Source organism: Quercus lobata, chromosome 9 (genome assembly GCF_001633185.2).
Source record: "Quercus lobata isolate SW786 chromosome 9, ValleyOak3.0 Primary Assembly, whole genome shotgun sequence".
Classification (NCBI taxonomy): Eukaryota; Viridiplantae; Streptophyta; class Magnoliopsida; order Fagales; family Fagaceae; genus Quercus; species Quercus lobata.
Genome location: NC_044912.1, coordinates 12,114,880 through 12,132,583, shown reverse-complemented (window position 1 = coordinate 12,132,583; position 17,704 = coordinate 12,114,880). Strand labels below are relative to the sequence as shown.

General features: G+C 34.8%; 3 protein-coding genes across 3 annotated transcripts; 2 read left to right on the top strand and 1 right to left on the bottom strand.

The window, feature by feature from the left end:
• The first annotated feature begins 4,180 nt into the window (after positions 1-4,180).
• LOC115959183 (reticulon-like protein B1) lies at positions 4,181-7,126 on the top strand. The gene is made up of 5 exons (XM_031077495.1): positions 4,181-4,652; positions 5,959-6,139; positions 6,221-6,362; positions 6,644-6,713; positions 6,810-7,126. The coding sequence occupies exons 1-5, from the start codon at positions 4,454-4,456 to the stop codon at positions 6,977-6,979; spliced, it is 762 nt and encodes a 253-aa protein (XP_030933355.1). The 5' UTR covers positions 4,181-4,453; the 3' UTR covers positions 6,980-7,126.
• A 6,156-nt stretch (positions 7,127-13,282) lies between these two features.
• Positions 13,283-14,059, top strand: LOC115961229 (protein MAIN-LIKE 2-like). The gene is made up of 2 exons (XM_031080242.1): positions 13,283-13,393; positions 13,517-14,059. The coding sequence occupies exons 1-2, from the start codon at positions 13,283-13,285 to the stop codon at positions 14,057-14,059; spliced, it is 654 nt and encodes a 217-aa protein (XP_030936102.1).
• A 1,783-nt stretch (positions 14,060-15,842) lies between these two features.
• LOC115961227 lies at positions 15,843-16,658 on the bottom strand. The gene has a single exon (XM_031080241.1). It carries the CDS (start codon positions 16,656-16,658, stop codon positions 15,843-15,845), a length of 816 nt encoding a protein of 271 aa, XP_030936101.1.
• Positions 16,659-17,704: the final 1,046 nt, after the last annotated feature.

The following is a 17,704-nucleotide window of genomic DNA, read 5'->3' as shown; positions in this document are numbered from 1 at the left end:
ATTCTTGTTCAAAGTGGTAACTTTTTTGTCTGCTTTTTTGTAACAGAGGTAATTTTCTTGTTAACCAATTGGTTTTTGAATAGGGTTTTTTATGATCATTATCAGTTGCATTGCCTAGTTTCCTTCTTGTTGCTCTTTTTATATTCATAGCCAATTTCACAATGAAGTGATTCACTGCTATTGATAGCTTGTTATTGGGTCTCTAATCTTATCTTCTATTGTAATTCCTGTATACTAACATATTTTGTGATGTACGTTTATCCTTTTTTGCTGCAAAGTGTGTATGAACTAGCACCTGTGATAGCTAGGAAGCATTCCATTCAATCATTTTATTTGAGTACTTGTATACAATGATGTGTCAACTTTTAAATACAAAATGAAAACATTAATTAAAAGATTTATTTATTATGTTATTGATGTGACATTAATTACATATATTATTGTGTTAATTTTTTTTTTTCTTTTTTTGACACTTTCGTAATAAAAGTAATAGTACCTTTAACATTTTCCCTAATCCTAATTCTCAAATGATACAATTCAAATTAGCTACTTCTCCTTCTTCCTCCTATAACAACATGACCCCCGAAGAATCATTGTTGTGTTTGGAACTTACCTCCCTTAACAAATTTTCCTTTCGAACTTGTAGTTTCTCTGGTATAGTTAGCATTCTATTTCCTATGGCTACCTGGGCTACCATTCCAATTCCTATAGGCTATAAGAGTCATTTTCTTTTCCTGTTCTTGACATATCTGTTAATGTAGTTTAGGGCTATCTGAATACCCAAATTTCATTAACAAGATAGTTCTTTGGTTATTAGTTATTAAATATGCTTTAATTATTGAAACTTAAAAAAAAAAAAAAAAAAAAAAAACTTGGTTTTGTTACTTAGCTTTAATCTTTGTATAAAACACAGACAGAATCCTACACGTTCACAAGCGACAATAGCAACAAAGTTAGTACCCTCATTTCAAAACTCCTAGTTTGTATTTTGCATATGATCCAATTGTTCTGCATTTTAAGTTTCAGGGTTCTGATTTTGATTCCTTTATTGTCTAGCTCTCCTTGATTATGACAACAACATATTAAAATACTTTGTTAGTTTGAAATCAGAATCTCTTGAAGCCTTGAAGGACAATTTTATTCTTCAATAGTTAATAGCAGGCTAGGGAAATATACTAATGGAATTTTACTACTAGTTTGCTCCCATAAAATAAATCCTGATGTGGCTCATTTGGATGTGTACTTTGGTCTTTCACGTGCAAATGGCAGGGGAGTTCATAATAAAACTCTTTCAATTTCTTCCACATTGTAACATTGGATGTCTAATCACATAATTTTGTTTTTGCTTCACCTTTCCCATTGGTTTGTTACATTTTTCTAGAACTTTTTTTTTTTGGGGGTGAGCTAAATTAGTGTCCACCAAATTTAAAGGTTGTCAATTACTTTCATTTTTCTCTTGTCCATACACATATGATGAAAGGGTCCTATTCTATATATTTAAAGCAAAAGAAAAAGATTAGGGATGACAAAAACCCATTTATAGGTATAGATATTGGACTCAACCTAAATAGAACGAGTTTTAGCTGTCTCAATAGGATAGTCAGAGGAGAAGAAGTGAGTGTCTTTTTTTTTTTTTTTTGGGAATCAAATCTTGTGGGTTGGGAATGGATTGACCCGATCCGTCCTGTATAACTTATTACGAAAATATAACATAACTAATGATACCATTTATTTCAAGAATTTTTCATAAGTTTTCTAATTGCTTTTTGATGCCATGGGTCACAGCAAGGACCTTTGTTTTTCTATAGGCAAAATATAACATATACATTATTATGCATTTATGCTCAAACGTCCCATAGATCTAGGGTACCCCTCAATCCATTGTCCCATAGTGTGAACATAGTGTGAAAGTGATTAAATTTTGATAGTTTGTGCTAACGAGTGCTCTTAGGGTATTGGTTAATAATCCAATTAAAAAAAGTTTTTATGAAAAAAAAAAAAAAAAATTAGGGCCCATTTGGTTTAAAGATAGCTCAGTTTTCAAAACTTATAACTCAGTTCTCAGTTTTTGAAAAGACTCATTTGTTATTTCTTGTTTCCATTACTCTAATTCAAATTTTTGAGTTTTGAATAATGGAAATAAGTGTTAAAAACTAAGTCAAATACAAATTTTTTTGTGAGATTCACGTGTTTTGAAAGCTCAATTATGAAAACTAAGTGATATGATTCAAAAACTCACTCATCCAAACAAATTTTTAATATTTTGACAATTCTTTTTATTTTTCATAAAAATAATATCAAAACTTTTTCAAAATTGATTATTAACTAATACCGTCACTTGTTATCATTTCTCGAATTTCAAAATATCTAAAAGATCTAAGAATTATTATTACTATTTTTTTTTTTTGGGTTTGGGGCCGCCATGGTGAAAATGTGAAATGTCGGCCAACTATAATTGAAGGCCCTTGGGCCCAAAAGAGTACCATGTGTCAACCTCTCTGTGTAATCATTCTAATGCGTACCCACACCGTCGTTGTTAAAACTCCATAATTGCGCCACGTGTTAACTACCCGCTGTTACTGGTATTAGTTGACGGCGCAGATTGCATCAACGTATAAAATAAACGGCTATCTCTCTCCTACCTGAGTCTCGTAAACGCCGTCAAATCCAATACCAGTTTGGCCTCGAGCCATGCAACAAAAAAAAATTAACGTAACAGCCTCCCTTGTCATAGTCTCATAGATATACCACTTTTTGGTGAATTCTCATCAATTCTTATTTACTTTATTTTAATTTCTTTTTTTAAAAAAATTTATGGATGCATGCTCCATATATTTCATTGAAAATAGCATGAGGATATTTACTAAAATTGAAGAATGTGTATAGCACAAATTTTGGTCTTATCTATCGTTTGGTTGATTTTATTGTCCAATTGTTTTTTCAAAGTGAATAAGCCAATTTAAAAAAAAAAAAAAAAAAAAATTGGCTTAGCAAAATCATGATAATCATATATTTAAAAGAGAAGCTTCTAAAAGGATTAATTTTTTTCTCCTTTATAGATGATCGGGATGAGGGGTGGCATTTCAATCTAGACATTATCACTGGATTATTATTCATTATTTGAACCCTTAAAAAGGTTAAATGCTAAACCCTCTATATTCTAGAAAAAAAAAATGTTTGCCTCATTGAATGGTATTTTTTATTTTTATAATTATTGAATGCAAATTTTTATGACTATGATGAATATGGTTTCTTTTTTATATTTTTAAGTGTTTTTTCATTAATAGTATGTTAATTGTCTAGTTTTAAAACAACTCATGTCTCATTGACTATTTCAAAATAATTATTGAATGCTAATATTATAATCGATCAATATTGTTTTTTTAAGTGTTTTATCATTTTTTTTTATACAAGATAGAAATTTTAATCTAACCTAAATCTAAGTATATATGTGTGTGAAATTCTCTCTTAAACTTGAACCCCGGCCCTTGCACTTTGCATCCCACACCCCACACCCCACAACTACTTATACTAATAGAGTGACTATCGTATCAATAGTGCGTGGTAGTTAAGTGTTTCATCATTAATGGTAAGCAAATTGTCTAGATTAAAAGAACCACATGTCTTATTGAATGTTGTTTTTATGACATCTTTCCTGTATAGATAAAAATTGATAAAATTAGATTTTCTATTATAGTACATTGACAATTTTAATTTTAATATAGTTTGTATTGAAATTTTCTTTTTCATAAAATAAATCCATTCAATATGACATATACATTATCTCAATGATAATACTTTTTTTGCAAAGAGCATCAGAGTTCAAAGATTACTCCTTTTTACGAGGGGAACCAATATTCAAATCATCTATTCTTAACTATAGAAGCAATGTAGCATAGTAATCTTCTTAATAGATTAATATTTGTGACTTGGTTGAGCATTATTAATTAGGCTAAAGGAATGACTTAGAACATAATTAATTCCATAAAAATATAGTATCATATTAAAAAAAAAAAATACTTATCATCATGATTTAAAATGCATACCAAAACCTCTCATTTGGAAAAAAAAAAAAAAACAAAGTCCTAAATACTAATCACAAGAATCACTACCACGTGTAGTGGTGATAATAGAGTATGCAAATAACTGTCACAATAGATTCTCCCCTCTCCTCACTACTCTGTATTACTCTCTAATTCTGCCTGCACTCTTCTCTCCTCATTTACCGTTACACTCCGAAATCCGAACCTCTCGTTCGTCTCCGAACCTGTAGGCTCTGCCACCCTGAGCTCATATAAACAGCCCAGCCCAAAATTTCACTTCTCTCTCGCTCTCTCTCTCTGTTTTCTCTGTGTGAAAAACTGAAACTCTAGACTGTGAAGCTTTGGACGTTTCGTCCATTTTTTCATTTCTCTCTGAAACGCGAGCTATCTCTCTGGTGTGGCGGAGATCCATGGCGGACCATGCGGGCCGGCCAGAGTCGCTGATGAACAAGATCGTTGAAAAGATCCACGACCACCACGACTCCTCGTCGTCGTCATCCGAATCAGAATCCGACGACAAGTTCAATCCCTTCGGCTATGCCGAAACCAAGGTTTACAGGCTCTTCGGCAGAGAAAAGCCCGTCCACAAAGTCCTCGGCGGTGGAAAACGTAATCTATCTCTCTCTCTGTTTGATCTGTTTGTTTGATGAGAAAATGTAGGAAATTTTACGTTTTTGTTTTTGTGAAATTTAGCGCAAGAAATCGGTATTAGTTTATATGAAATTTTCGATTGCTTGGTTCTATTTTTTTATTGGCGATCAAACAGAGAGCCATAGATCTGTGTCGTGTTTGATTGATGTGAAGAAATGTGGCCAAATAAGAAGAGGAACTAAAAAAAGATTGCGTTTTTAGATTGTTATTTAGTGCTGTGTTTTTAATATGAGGACTTTGAATTATAGTTTTGTTTAGCTTGTAATCATTACGTATGGACTTAATAAGCCAATCCTCTTTTGTGTTTTGTTGTTTTCTGATTGTTGAATTGATAATATGAAAGTTTTTTTGATTGTTGGTGCTTTGCTGCTTAGTTATTTTTGCACTCTCAATCTCATGTATTAATGATTTGGCCAATGGAAAATAAAGCAATTGGTGTGCATAGCTATAGAGTGTATTAGCAATATTTCTGAGATATTCTCATTTCCTATGATATATCAGGTTCAAGGAGATTCCTCCAAATCGGTTTGGAGGAATCTCCTTCAACCCATTACGTGATGACTCATAAACCCATCCGCATGTATTTTTTAAATAAGTCACAAGACTCATGAAAATTTTAGAAATTGTCATGTAGTGGATTAGAGGAATTTTCCTCCAAACTAGTTTAGACGTAAACTCTTTCTTGTGTGGTGAACCTTTTTTTTGTTAAATAATTTTTATTACTCTGTTGTATCATTCAAATTTTGGTTAGAACAGTTGCCTTGCCCCCTCCTCTACCCGTTTCAAAGTTATTACTCGAATTTTATGTTGTTTTGATTATGTAGAAAAAAAAAAGAAATGAACCTTTAATTAATCGGGTCCTAGATTTGTGACATTGTTGATGTTTTTATTATGTCTTAGTTGGTTGAGATGGGAAAGAAGGGATCAATCTTTTAGTACATGTGAAAGCCTAGCACCTAGAAGTGTTTTATATAATTTTTTGGATGTGTAATGTCGAGTTCATCACTTGGGGGTTATGGCGAGGAAAAGTAGTTTTTCTCCCCTGCCAGCCTGTCAGATTCCAGTGACCAGGAAATTGATTTTTGAAAGCTTTCAATTTGGAAATGTCTCCAAAGAAGAGAAAATCATATCGTTGTTTTTTTTTATGTGTTAATCCCTTAACTATGTCTTTTAAAAAGTTCGTGGCAAAAGGACTGCCCTCAATTTCTGGTCCTCCTTATGTGTTTATTATCATTTTCTTATACCATTTTTTTTTTGGTTGCAGCTGCTGATGTCTTCTTGTGGAGGAACAAGAAGATCTCTGCGAGTGTACTTGGTGTTGCCACTGCCTTGTGGGTTTTCTTTGAGTTGCTTGAATACCACTTGGTCACTCTGGTCTGCCATATCCTAATACTCTCTCTGGCTGTCCTTTTCCTGTGGTCCAATGCATCCACATTTATTAATAAGTAAGCTGATGGATACTTCTTTTCTTTATGCCTGTGTGAGGTAATTTTATGTGGCTTTTAATCAGTTTGTTCATTGACCAGGTCTCCACCTCACATCCCACAAGTTGGACTTCCTGAGAACTTTGTCCTTGAGGTTGTCTCTACAGTGAGAATTGAACTCAATACTGCACTGGCTGTATTGCGAGATATTGCATCTGGGAGAGATTTGAAGAGTTTTCTTAGCGTATGTTGATTTTTCCCCTGCTTGCTTGTTTTTGAGTGTCATTTTCTGATGTGCCTATTATTGCCAGAGCCATTTGCCACTGCCTCTGCATTTTTTTAAGCATTTCAATTTACACTTGCATGTGAGAAATCTGAATGAACAAAACATGCATGCAAAAAAGAACTGACTATTTCTACCTTGCAGTTCATTGCTCATAGATCACAATTCTACTGTTACATCTTACCTTGTATGAATGCTTGGATAATGTCACTAACATGATTCTTTGCTGATCTGGATATCAGGTTATTGCTGGCTTGTGGGTTCTTTCAATAGTTGGGAATTGGTGCAACTTCCTGACCCTGTTCTACATAGGTAAGGAATTTTATTCTCTGTCCCATACTTGTTAAAGTATTTGGTCAAAGAGTAATTTAATTAATTTTTCTTGGCATTTTGAAATTTGTGAAACAGTCTTTGTCTTGCTGCACACAATACCTGTGCTTTATGAGCAATATGACGACCAGATCGATTCCTTTGCTGAGAAGGCAATGATTGAAATCAAGAATCTGTATGCAGTGTTTGATGCGAAGGTTTTGAGCAAAATCCCCAAAGGGCCATTAAAAGAAAAGAAGAAGGATTAAAGATATATATTGATATTACGTACTAGGTCCAAGTTGAATATCACTGTGTTTTGTCAAGGTGTTCTGACTCTTATCCACTAGAATGTGCTTATATTCTATTGTTCTGCTGCACACAGCAACAGTATAGATGAATATCGTATTCCCTAAGATAGTCTCGAGCTTTAGATCTTACTTGTTGGACCTCCAGGGGACTGATGATTAAGCTGGAGAATGATATTACAGTGAATGGTAAATAATGTTGTCAATTTCAAATAAATAGTATTAAACAAACCTTAAAAATAGAAAAGAGAAAAATCAAACTGTTTTCGCCAATTTTAACCATGTAATTGTACTAAAATTATGAAACAGAGAAAGAAGTAGCAGTTTGGAAAATCTAATACTTGTTCCATTAAAGACTTAAACTAAATGGTTAGTACTCGAGTAGTATCGTGACATAATACTCTTCTCAAGTAACAGTGGGTGATAGGTCAAAAACGTATTGACCCCTTGTGATGAATTAATTGATTAATTAGTCAAGTTTATTAATTAATCAAATTAATATGCAAACGCGTGGTAGCACAAACAAATCACCAATTAAACTAAGTGTAGCAGAAATTAAATTGACACGGTGATTTGTTTACGAATGTGGAAAATCAACACGGCAAAAACCCCTTCGGATTATTTTAAAGTCACCATTCTCGAAATTCTACTATTATCACAACAAGCAGTTACAAGTAAAGGAATTTCAGTACCTTATATCAACTTACAGTTGAACCCTTATCCCAATACCCAATTGGACTTATTCTGTAGTGACAATTTCTCATTTTGATGCACGGCTCCTAATACGTGACTAACCAATTACGCGGATCCCAGTACGCGACTTCAATTACCAACTAGAGAAGGTTGTTGGTTGCAAAGTTCTTCAATTCATCCCAACGATGAAGATCAAGAAAAAGCTTGGTCACAAAACCTTACGGTGCACAAACACAGTAACTTCTTCACAAGAATGATGAACTAGAAACTGTGTCTCCAGTTACAAATTACTTGAACAAACTTTGCTCAACACTTGTGCAACTTGTGTCCACTTTGACGGCCTTTAAAATAATCTTTTTATATGTCTAGAGTTGTGAGAAAAGAAAGCTCAAACACATAATCACATATTAGAGTCAAAACAGAACTGAAATTCTGTTTTTCATAAACCTCAACAGATGCCTATTTGTCGAGTTGCTTTCGAGTAGCTGTCAAGCCACGAAACTGGAACAGCTTCTTAAGCTCGATAGATACTAATTGTCGAGCTTTAATGACAAGCACTTTTTAGACTTGAATCTTGGACAGACTTGCATGACTTCAATACTTGATCTTGAAACACAATTTCTTAAAGTATTAAATACATCCTAAATCTACCCAAATACAAGTAAAATACGTTTTGTCAAAGGATTAGTCAATTACATAAAATAGTGACATATGTTCTTAACAAGTGAATCACATATGTCCTAATAGTGGGTTTGGGAGTATCCTGTTGTCCTCTGAAAAGAAAACAATTTAGCTTCGGGAAAAAAACCACCACAAGAAAACATGTATTCCTTTTCTTTTGAAATACAAAAAATATTTTGGTAAAAATATGATTTAAATCCCAAATTATGCATTAAAATTCAATTTTTGTTCTCAAATTATTGATACTAGCACTATTATAATTTACCTCCTACATTTTTGTTGTTGTTGATAATTTAGTAGTACACTAGGGGAGAGAAGTTTGTACTCTAATTTCTTAATAAATGAGATTAGGTTATTTCATTGAGTTAAAAAATTCCTCACCTTATATATGATATTATTATTTTTAATATTTATTTATAAATACTATTTTAAATTGCATGACGGTCTAAAAAAACAATTGATATTCAGAAAAAAAGAAAAAAAGAAATGTGACAATTAAAATGAAAATTAGATTTGGACTAAATATGGCTTCTATCAGCTGTGGGTCCTAGGATTCACTGCTTTCTTCTTTCGTCTCCATAGCAAAGAGTTCGTAACCCTCATACATCCTCAAGGGTTGGCCTCTGGAAGATCAACTCACTCGTCTTTACCTTTTAGTTATCATACCATGAGGACGAGCAGTCGACAATGGTCTTTGTTCATAGACCCTATTCGTTGAGCCTATATCTAATACCCTTTTATTATGCCTTTGACTTTCATGTAGAGAAATCTCTCCATCTATGAAATTGCTTATTCAAGTACGGTTGCTTTCAGGTTACTACTATAAAGAGGTAGTTTGCTCTTAGCCATACTCGACTACCTTATACGTCTTCGATGTCACTGACTTTCTCACTTGAATCGGCGAAGAACCTCATATGCAATTTATGAAATTTGGAGTAGATATTTCGGCCATGATGAGGGCATGAGGAAACCCAATTTAAAGGCAGAACTCCTCTGGGTTTGGCAGCACCCTTGTGGGTTTCCCTTCGACTGGAAAAATTATCATAATTGAAAACTAATTTATAGTTTTAGCCCTTAAAATTTGAGTTTACTTTTATTTTGATCCTTCATGTTTGAACTCTTCATGTTTGAACTTGCATTCATATTGACTCTACTGTGAGTTCTATTAGTAATTTGACCATTAGGTGTCAAATGAATGCTTAGTAATTTGATTTTTTTTTTTTTTTTTTTTTGATGGTAAGTAATTTGATTGTTAATTAGGTACTATTGGTCAAGTTACAAACGAAGATTTTTTTTTTTTTTTTTTTGAAAATTACAAACGAAGATGTATAATAGTACTAATATAAAAATAGAATCAAGCATGATAAGTTAAAATGCAAAATTTTAAATATAAATGATTATAATGAAAACAAACCTAAATTTTATGGACAAAAAAAAAAAAAAAAAAACTCTTTAGTCCAAATTTGACATCATAAAAGTAACACAGAATTAATAAGAGACGAGCGTTGATAGAAAAGGAGCACCTTCTCAACATCCAAGGATGAAGAAGCTAAAGTTTTTTCCAAATCAATGGCAGAGCTCACAAGTTTATCTCGATCTAGGAGTGCCCACCTGGGAAGTAGTGGCATTTGGCACATAAAATAAGGGGTACACATACATCAATCACGTAATGACATAGGTAAGAACACCCTTTCCAAATAACATTAATATTCTAATAATTTTGTTTGTTGTCCGGTTTTGAAAGTATGTGGGAAACTAGCATTTCGAGTTTTTAAAACTCGAGATTTAATTAGAAATTGAGTTTCTAAAACTCGAGTTCAGTGTTTTTGTGATACCCTTAAGTGGACAAATTTTCCACGTGAAGCCATGTAGAAATCGAGTTTATAAGACTCGAAATCTGCACACCATTACCCAAAATACAAAACCACAGCACTTTCAAACGGCTCATTACAAAATCTCATAGTTCAAACATGGAAACACACACCACAAAATCCTCAACGTTCAAACACGAAAACACACACCCTTTTGCTCCGCCCTCTCAAACTCACTCACTCTCAAGCAATCGTAGCCTAGTGCTGAAGCAAAATCGTAGCCTAGTGCTGAAGCAAAATCGTAGCCCACTGTCACGAAGGTAGTCACTCTCAAGCAATCATAGCCCATTGTGAACACCGTTTGTAGCCCACCGTGCCAAAGGTACTCTCTCTTTCTACTCAATACGTTGTCATTTTTGCTTCGTAGATTCCTCTATCTCTCTCTCTCTTTCTCCAATTTTAGATTTTGGAATTTCATGATGTGACCTAGGGTTTTTCGTTTTTCAATTTCGGATCTTTTTGGGTTTTTTTTTTTTTTTTGTTGGTGTTTTGAGAATATGGTTATGTTTTGGCAATGACATTAGTTTTTATGTGATTGTTAGAATTGAAAAAAAAAAAAAAAATTTAAATGTGTTATTTCAAGGAAACCCAAGTACCCATTTTTGGATTTGATTCAAAGATGGCATTTTGGAACTTTGATTCACTTTTGAGGCAAACATTGTTGATGTTTGATGGTCTTTCATGGTATGGAAATGCAGTTTAAAATGCAAAAACCAGTGGAGCAACACTTTTTTAGATTATTGGTCTGGTTGTTGTTTCATGTCTTTTGCTGATCTGTTCCTATACTGGGGTATAAGTAACAATTTTGAGCCATGTTGCTATGCTTATTTCCTATTGTTAAACTAGTTGATTAATAGAAGCTTGTTGTGAAACTTGTTGTTAGATTAATTAATTTATAGAAACTTGTTGCGAAACCTATTGTTAGAAAATAGAATAATTAATAGATCCTAAACTGTGTTAAGGATGGTTTTTCGTCTTTCAATTTCTGATCTTTTTGGGTTTTGGTGATTCATGTTTGGTTTTCGAGAAAACCCTACCTGATGACAATACCACTGGCTGAAAGTTGGCTGTAAAATCTAGAGAATATTATTGTTGAGGACATCATTGAGTAAGGCACAAAAATACATGGTTTACATGTCTAATTTTTTTTTGATAAAATGTGTGTAATTGTTATTGTCTAGATTTGAATAATGAATAAATTGAAATCTAATTACGCAGGTGCCTAGGTTTGCCGACAAACAAAACTCCAAAATTGTGATTTTGAAAGCTAGCTATATAAGTATATAACCACTATAGTTTTAAGAGAAAAAAAAAGGTTTTTGCAATTAGTTTTCAAAGTAGTTTTAGACTTTTAGTACCCTCTGTCCCTTCAATTGAAGGGCTCAATCTGTTGGGGGGAAATTCAAAAACATATAATTATTGAAGTAGAAGTGTTTGAGATATGGGCCCAAAAGCTTGTTGTATTATATTGTGGTCCTAAACTAGGTAAAAGGACCTATGGTTCTTTCCTGTCAGATTTTATTTTTATACAATTTTGTGAGGTCCTTACTCCCAAGCAAAGGGCCACCTTTTGATGATGGAACTCCAAATCAAAGAGGGCTGAGCAGGCCACAAATCTTAGGACTTGTTTTGGGCTTAATTAGATTTTTCAATAGGCCCATTTTTCTACCAATCAACCCACTTGAAGTCTATGTATTATTTTTAATATTTCACATATGACGATTGATAAAACACTCCTGAATCAATGAAAGTGGATTTTACACTCATGGTCCATGGGAAAAGATCAATGAAAGTGGATTTTTAAAATTTCCATATTCTGGATCTTATTGCAACCAAATCTATTTTTTTCTTCCTGTATTTATGTATTTTCTCCCAATTTTCTGTTCTCTTTTATTGCTTCCAGGTCACATTAGCTTATATTTTCCCAGATCTAGGGTAATTTTTACTGGAGACACTTTGTCAGCTTATCGTGTGGAAAGCTTTTTGAAGGAACCCCTGAACAGGTAATCTTGCTTGCATTCCTAGTCATGCCCTTGTTCCAGAGATCTGATATCTATAAACTGCGCTTTTACTATGACATCTATCCCTTAAGACTATATATTAAAAAGTTGAAGAATAGATGTTTTAGATTTATTTGTTAATAAAGTTGAACAAGAGGTAACTAATCTGTCATGCAATAGGGTATTGATTACAGTTGAAAGTAAAATTATGGTCTTTACATCTTATCCATTTTGCTTTGCTTTGAAATATTTATGTTTTCTTTTTTGTTTCTAAAATTTAAATATTTGCATGTGAAATTTTCTGTTACTGTACTATTATATATGTGTATATATATATATATATATATATATAGTGGAAAATGCATTTGATGTGGTGTGAGCTTCACAAATATATAACTGAACGTTTTACATGTCATGAGAAAGAAATATTTAAAATTTATGTTGTCAGATATTGAAATGCTGAAGTTGTTTGGTTGTATTGCTAAAATGTATTCTTTTTGACAATTTAAATGTCATTTTAATCTTGTATATATATAATTTTGAAGGTGATGGAATGAAAATATATGTAGTCTTATCAAACATTGGCACAGAAAAATTAGGGTTCTCATAAACTTTTTAATTGTTTATACTCTACATTGCATTGCATAACTTGAACCGTCTTGCTCTTTTCTTATCTTTGGTAGTCTTCCTTGGCAAATTAAAGCTGCAACTCAAAAAATGAAGTTAGAAAAGGTTAGAGAAATAAAGGATTCCACTTGTATTGAGGTATTATTTTTAAAAATAACTTACCAATTACATAAGAACAGAAAAGATCAAGGCTGGATTGAATCCCCAATTACAGTAGAGTACTCTATTTAATCATGAGTTATAGATGTACTTCTTCTTGCTTTCTATTCTTTTAGCATCCTTTTTTAAATAATGCCAATAAACTGCTCTTCAGTATAGATTTTCCTTGTATGTAGAATAGCATTCCTTTGCCCCCACACTATTAATGATCTCACAGTAGTTCTCTTTGCAGTATGGAGCCTTGGATCAAAGAGGAGCCAGAGATTGTGCGCCCTGGTCCGCTTGATGAGAGTCATTGTTGGCGACAACGATATCATCGATCAGAGGACAATTGGAATGGCAAGGTGAAATATCTAGTTCTAACAACCGCTTTAATTTTTATGTTGTCTTTGACTTTTAGTTAGTAAGTTCTTTCAAAGTTGTATATCTAGTTCTAACAACCGCTATAATTTTTATCGATTTTGCAGGACCTGGGCCCACTTACGTGCCGTGGTCACACTAAGGAGATGGCAAACATTCAGATGCAAGATAATCGAGTGATTGACATTATCAAGTTGCTAAGACTGGAAGGATTGTTTAGGGCCCCTTCCAGAGAGATAGATCATTGCCTAATATCGGCTCTAATTGAGCGATGGCGGCCGGAGACTCATATGTTCCATTTTCCACATGGTGAGATGTCAATCACCCTACAAGATGTGGAGGTCATTTTCGAACTTCCTATAGACAGTGAGGTCTTGGTTGGGCCGACTACTGTGGTTGATGGGGATTGGAGGCGACTGTGCATGGAGTTGCTTGGTTTTACTCCGACGAATGACAAAAAAGTTTTGGTGGGGCAAAGAATTCTCATTAACCGCCTTGTTGACGCTATTGTAGAGCCACTGCCTCATGACGCAACGGAGGTTCAGATACATCAGTATGTCCGGTGCTATATTTTAGCGCTACTAGGGGATAAGCTTTTCGTGAACAAGTCGGGAGATAAGGTGCATCTGATGTTGTTGGAGTTCCTATGAAACCTTCGTGATCCGCTACAGTATAGTTGAGGTAGTGGTTGCTTGGCGTGGTTGTACAGAGAGTTGTATCGGGTAAGCGAGAAAGGGGCATCGCAGATTGGTAGGGCATTGCAATTGGTCCAGTATTAGGCATGGGCGAGGTTGCCATTCTTGTGCCTGAGGATAGAGCCCCCACTTGGATGTGATTATGGCCCATGGCCAAAAGCTCCACTTGCATTTAAGTAACTACTTTCCTGATATTTAATGTGTTATGCAATGTACTCTTCTTAGTAACTAAGTGATATTATCTTATCTTATGTTATTCGCTTGTAACTGTAGGTGGGTGTGGGTGCCAAACCCGAAGAGTAGGCCATCCGGCACGGTCTTGATCCATTATCACGAGCAATTAGTTAGAATGCAGCCGGACCAAGTAATAATATACAAAAAATTTGTTTGGTTATGTTAATTTTCCTTAAGAATATGATTGCTTCATCCTTTAACATATCTTCTATTTTAATTTTGTTTTTCCCTTTATCTATATATTCTCCCTTGTTTCACATTTTAAGATGTTATGATAATTGTTTTTTGTTTCTATTATAGATTATGTGGTAGCCATATGAGGTAGACTTCGGCCACCTTCCTAACTTCTGCGTTGTAAGGAGAGATACGTGGACGGCAAGGGTGCCACTTGTGTGTTTTTGCATAGTAGAGACACACCACCTAGACCGTGTCCTTTGACAGTTTGGGCTGGTGCAACCATAAGTGGACTAATCACGTTAGGAAACAAGATAGTCAAAACTAAGTAAACATAGAATGCACAACAATTATTTAACTGATGCATAACTTTTTGCCATTTGCCTACTTAGTGTGGAACATGATCGCTTGTGGAAGTGCCACTGGACTGCAAACATTTTCTGCGGTTATGCCTGGAAGCATGACACTGTCCACATGTCTGCTTGGGTTGACTCTCTATCAAATATGTGTCCTCCTTCTGCCATCCCGGTTCTCGATCCTTATTCCTCACTTCATCCATCTTATTCCTTATTCTTGACTTCATTGGTCGACCTTTGGCCCGTAACAATGCTGGATTAGGCAACCACTTTGGCCTCATAGGATCCCTCCACAATGACTATGACTTAGGAACCGCAAATGCATGCTGATAAGTGTTAAGGGTATTGTCCAAACCATAACATGGGTGAATATATGTGGTTGAATCAATATTTAAATAGTCACATACTCTAATTGTATGTGAACACGGGATCCCTATGTTTTGCCATTTCCCACAATTGCATGTTCTTTCACGTAACCGGACTTCATAACTTTGGTTTCCCCCTCCTGCACTACACATGTTGAATGAAGTAACTATTTGATATATCATCTGTTCATTGCTAAATGCCTTGAGATAATGTTTCTCAGATTTACACTTATTTCCATCCCATGTGTCAAAGGCATATTCACTCCATTTCTTACCATTTGACAACTCATAATGGTATTCTTTGTGCTAATCGTGGAAATATTGAACAAGTTTGGACCAAGTGAACTCAACCAGTGCGGCAATAGGAAGGCCCCGTGCACCTTTCAGTACACCATTGAAGCACTTTGATATATTAGTTGTCATTGCCCCAAAACATCTCCCACCATCATGTGACTGGGTCCATATATTTATAGACTTGCTCATTAGGTATGTGTATGGAAGATAATCTTGATTATTTTCCTTGCCATCCTTCCCTGTCACCTTCTTATTTCTAATGACCTCAATTTCCACCTGCTTAATGGACTCCATTATGGTATCAAATTTAACTACCTAAGTAGCATATCCCGCCTTCAATGCAGCTGACTTTAGAGTCGAGTTCTGAAAATGTGTGTTGAAATTGCTAGTAACATGTCGAAGGCAATATCTATGAAATACCCGTGTTCTTCCATCATCCACTCTAGGCCAATTTGCAATGGCTTTTTTGATACCGAGATGTCGGTCAGAAATTATGCAAATGCCTTCGTCAGGTATCACATGGCCAATTGTATCTCTGAGGCATTGCAAAAACCACCTCCAACTGGACCTTGACTCACAATCCACAACAGCAAAGGCGAGAGGGAATACCTTGTTGTTAGCGTCGGTTGCCATTGCGACCAACAACTTTCCCTGATATTTACCATACAGAAGGGTCTCATCAATACTGATAACCGGCTTGCAATATTTGAATCCATCAATGCATGGACCGAAAGACCAAAACACATATTTCAAAAATACGATGTCATCTTCACCAGTGGGTGTGGTACGATAGAACACTTGGGTAGTCGAATCCTGATCAATATATGCCATTAGCAACTTTTGCAACCTTTGGTAAGACTCTTCCCAATTCCCAAACATCTTCCCAATCGTCTTTTGTTTGGCATCCCATACCTTGTAGTAAGAAGGCTTATGGCCCTGATATTTGGACTCTATCACAGATCTGAGATGCTTAATTAGGGTAGTGTGATCCTCACATAACTTCTTAAGGATGTCTGATGAAATAAAATTACAAATCATCATTCTACCATCATTTTGCACCCTAATCGGTATACACGTGTGAGGACCTACATACACGGTGACCATCCATAGTTCATGGTGATTGGGCTTCATGACTGCGTAGACATACCACTTGCATGACTCATTCACACATTTTGCACAAAATTTTTTTGTCGTCGATACTGATCATAAAATGTTTGTTTTCCTTGAGGGCACAAATTGTTAATACGTGTTGCACCTCCACTTTATTGGCAAAAGTCAACCCTTTGCACAAATTCAACCCAAGTAGACACAAATGGTGTGTCAATATGTGAAGGATCAACCATATTTTCCCAAGTATTTGCAGAAAATGACAAGGTAGGAGGTGCGTAGGCAGGGATTGTGTCCATAATGTTTTGGACACTAATAACATTGTCTGCATCGAGTTGACTACCGTCCAATGTCTCATTGTCATCAATGTCCCTCTCAAAGTCTCCAAAGTCCCCTCGTTCAATCCTCTCTTCAAACTCATCTTTATCGACAAAATCTTCACCATTAATGGCAATAGTCTCATCAACATAGTCGTCATCATCACTCTCATCGTCATCATCATCATCATCATCATCAGCATGAACATCATCATCCTCTACATGTGTAGAACACTCATATTGAGCATTTGGAACTGTAACCTGTAAACTTGTGGTTGTTTGCTGGATTTCCTCAATACCAACTTCTGCACGCGACTCCAACTGTATGTACAACTCAATACCATTTACTGCAGGTATTCTATCCAACTTGTCAAACTTGATCTTTACATGTTTGTCTATTTCTATCGTCATATACTTGTAATTAATTCGGTTCTGCAAGACTTCATGTGGCATACGATAAGTAATTTGTATGTTGTGTACAATAGGATTCGCATACAATTGTTCCATAATTATCATCTTCAATTCATCAAGGGTCTTCAACCTACGATCAATTTGGGTATAATAGATCTTTATACCCGGCTTTTCAAATGGCAATCCCTTGTTCGCATTGGCATTCTTAAGCGGACCACCGTGGTATAAGATTATATCAATTTTAGGCATTATGAACCTGTTAGAGTCAAGTTACTATATTAGTTAAAAAACATTTTATCTAATCAAACTACACAAAGTACAAATTCCAATTCATTCAAAAGG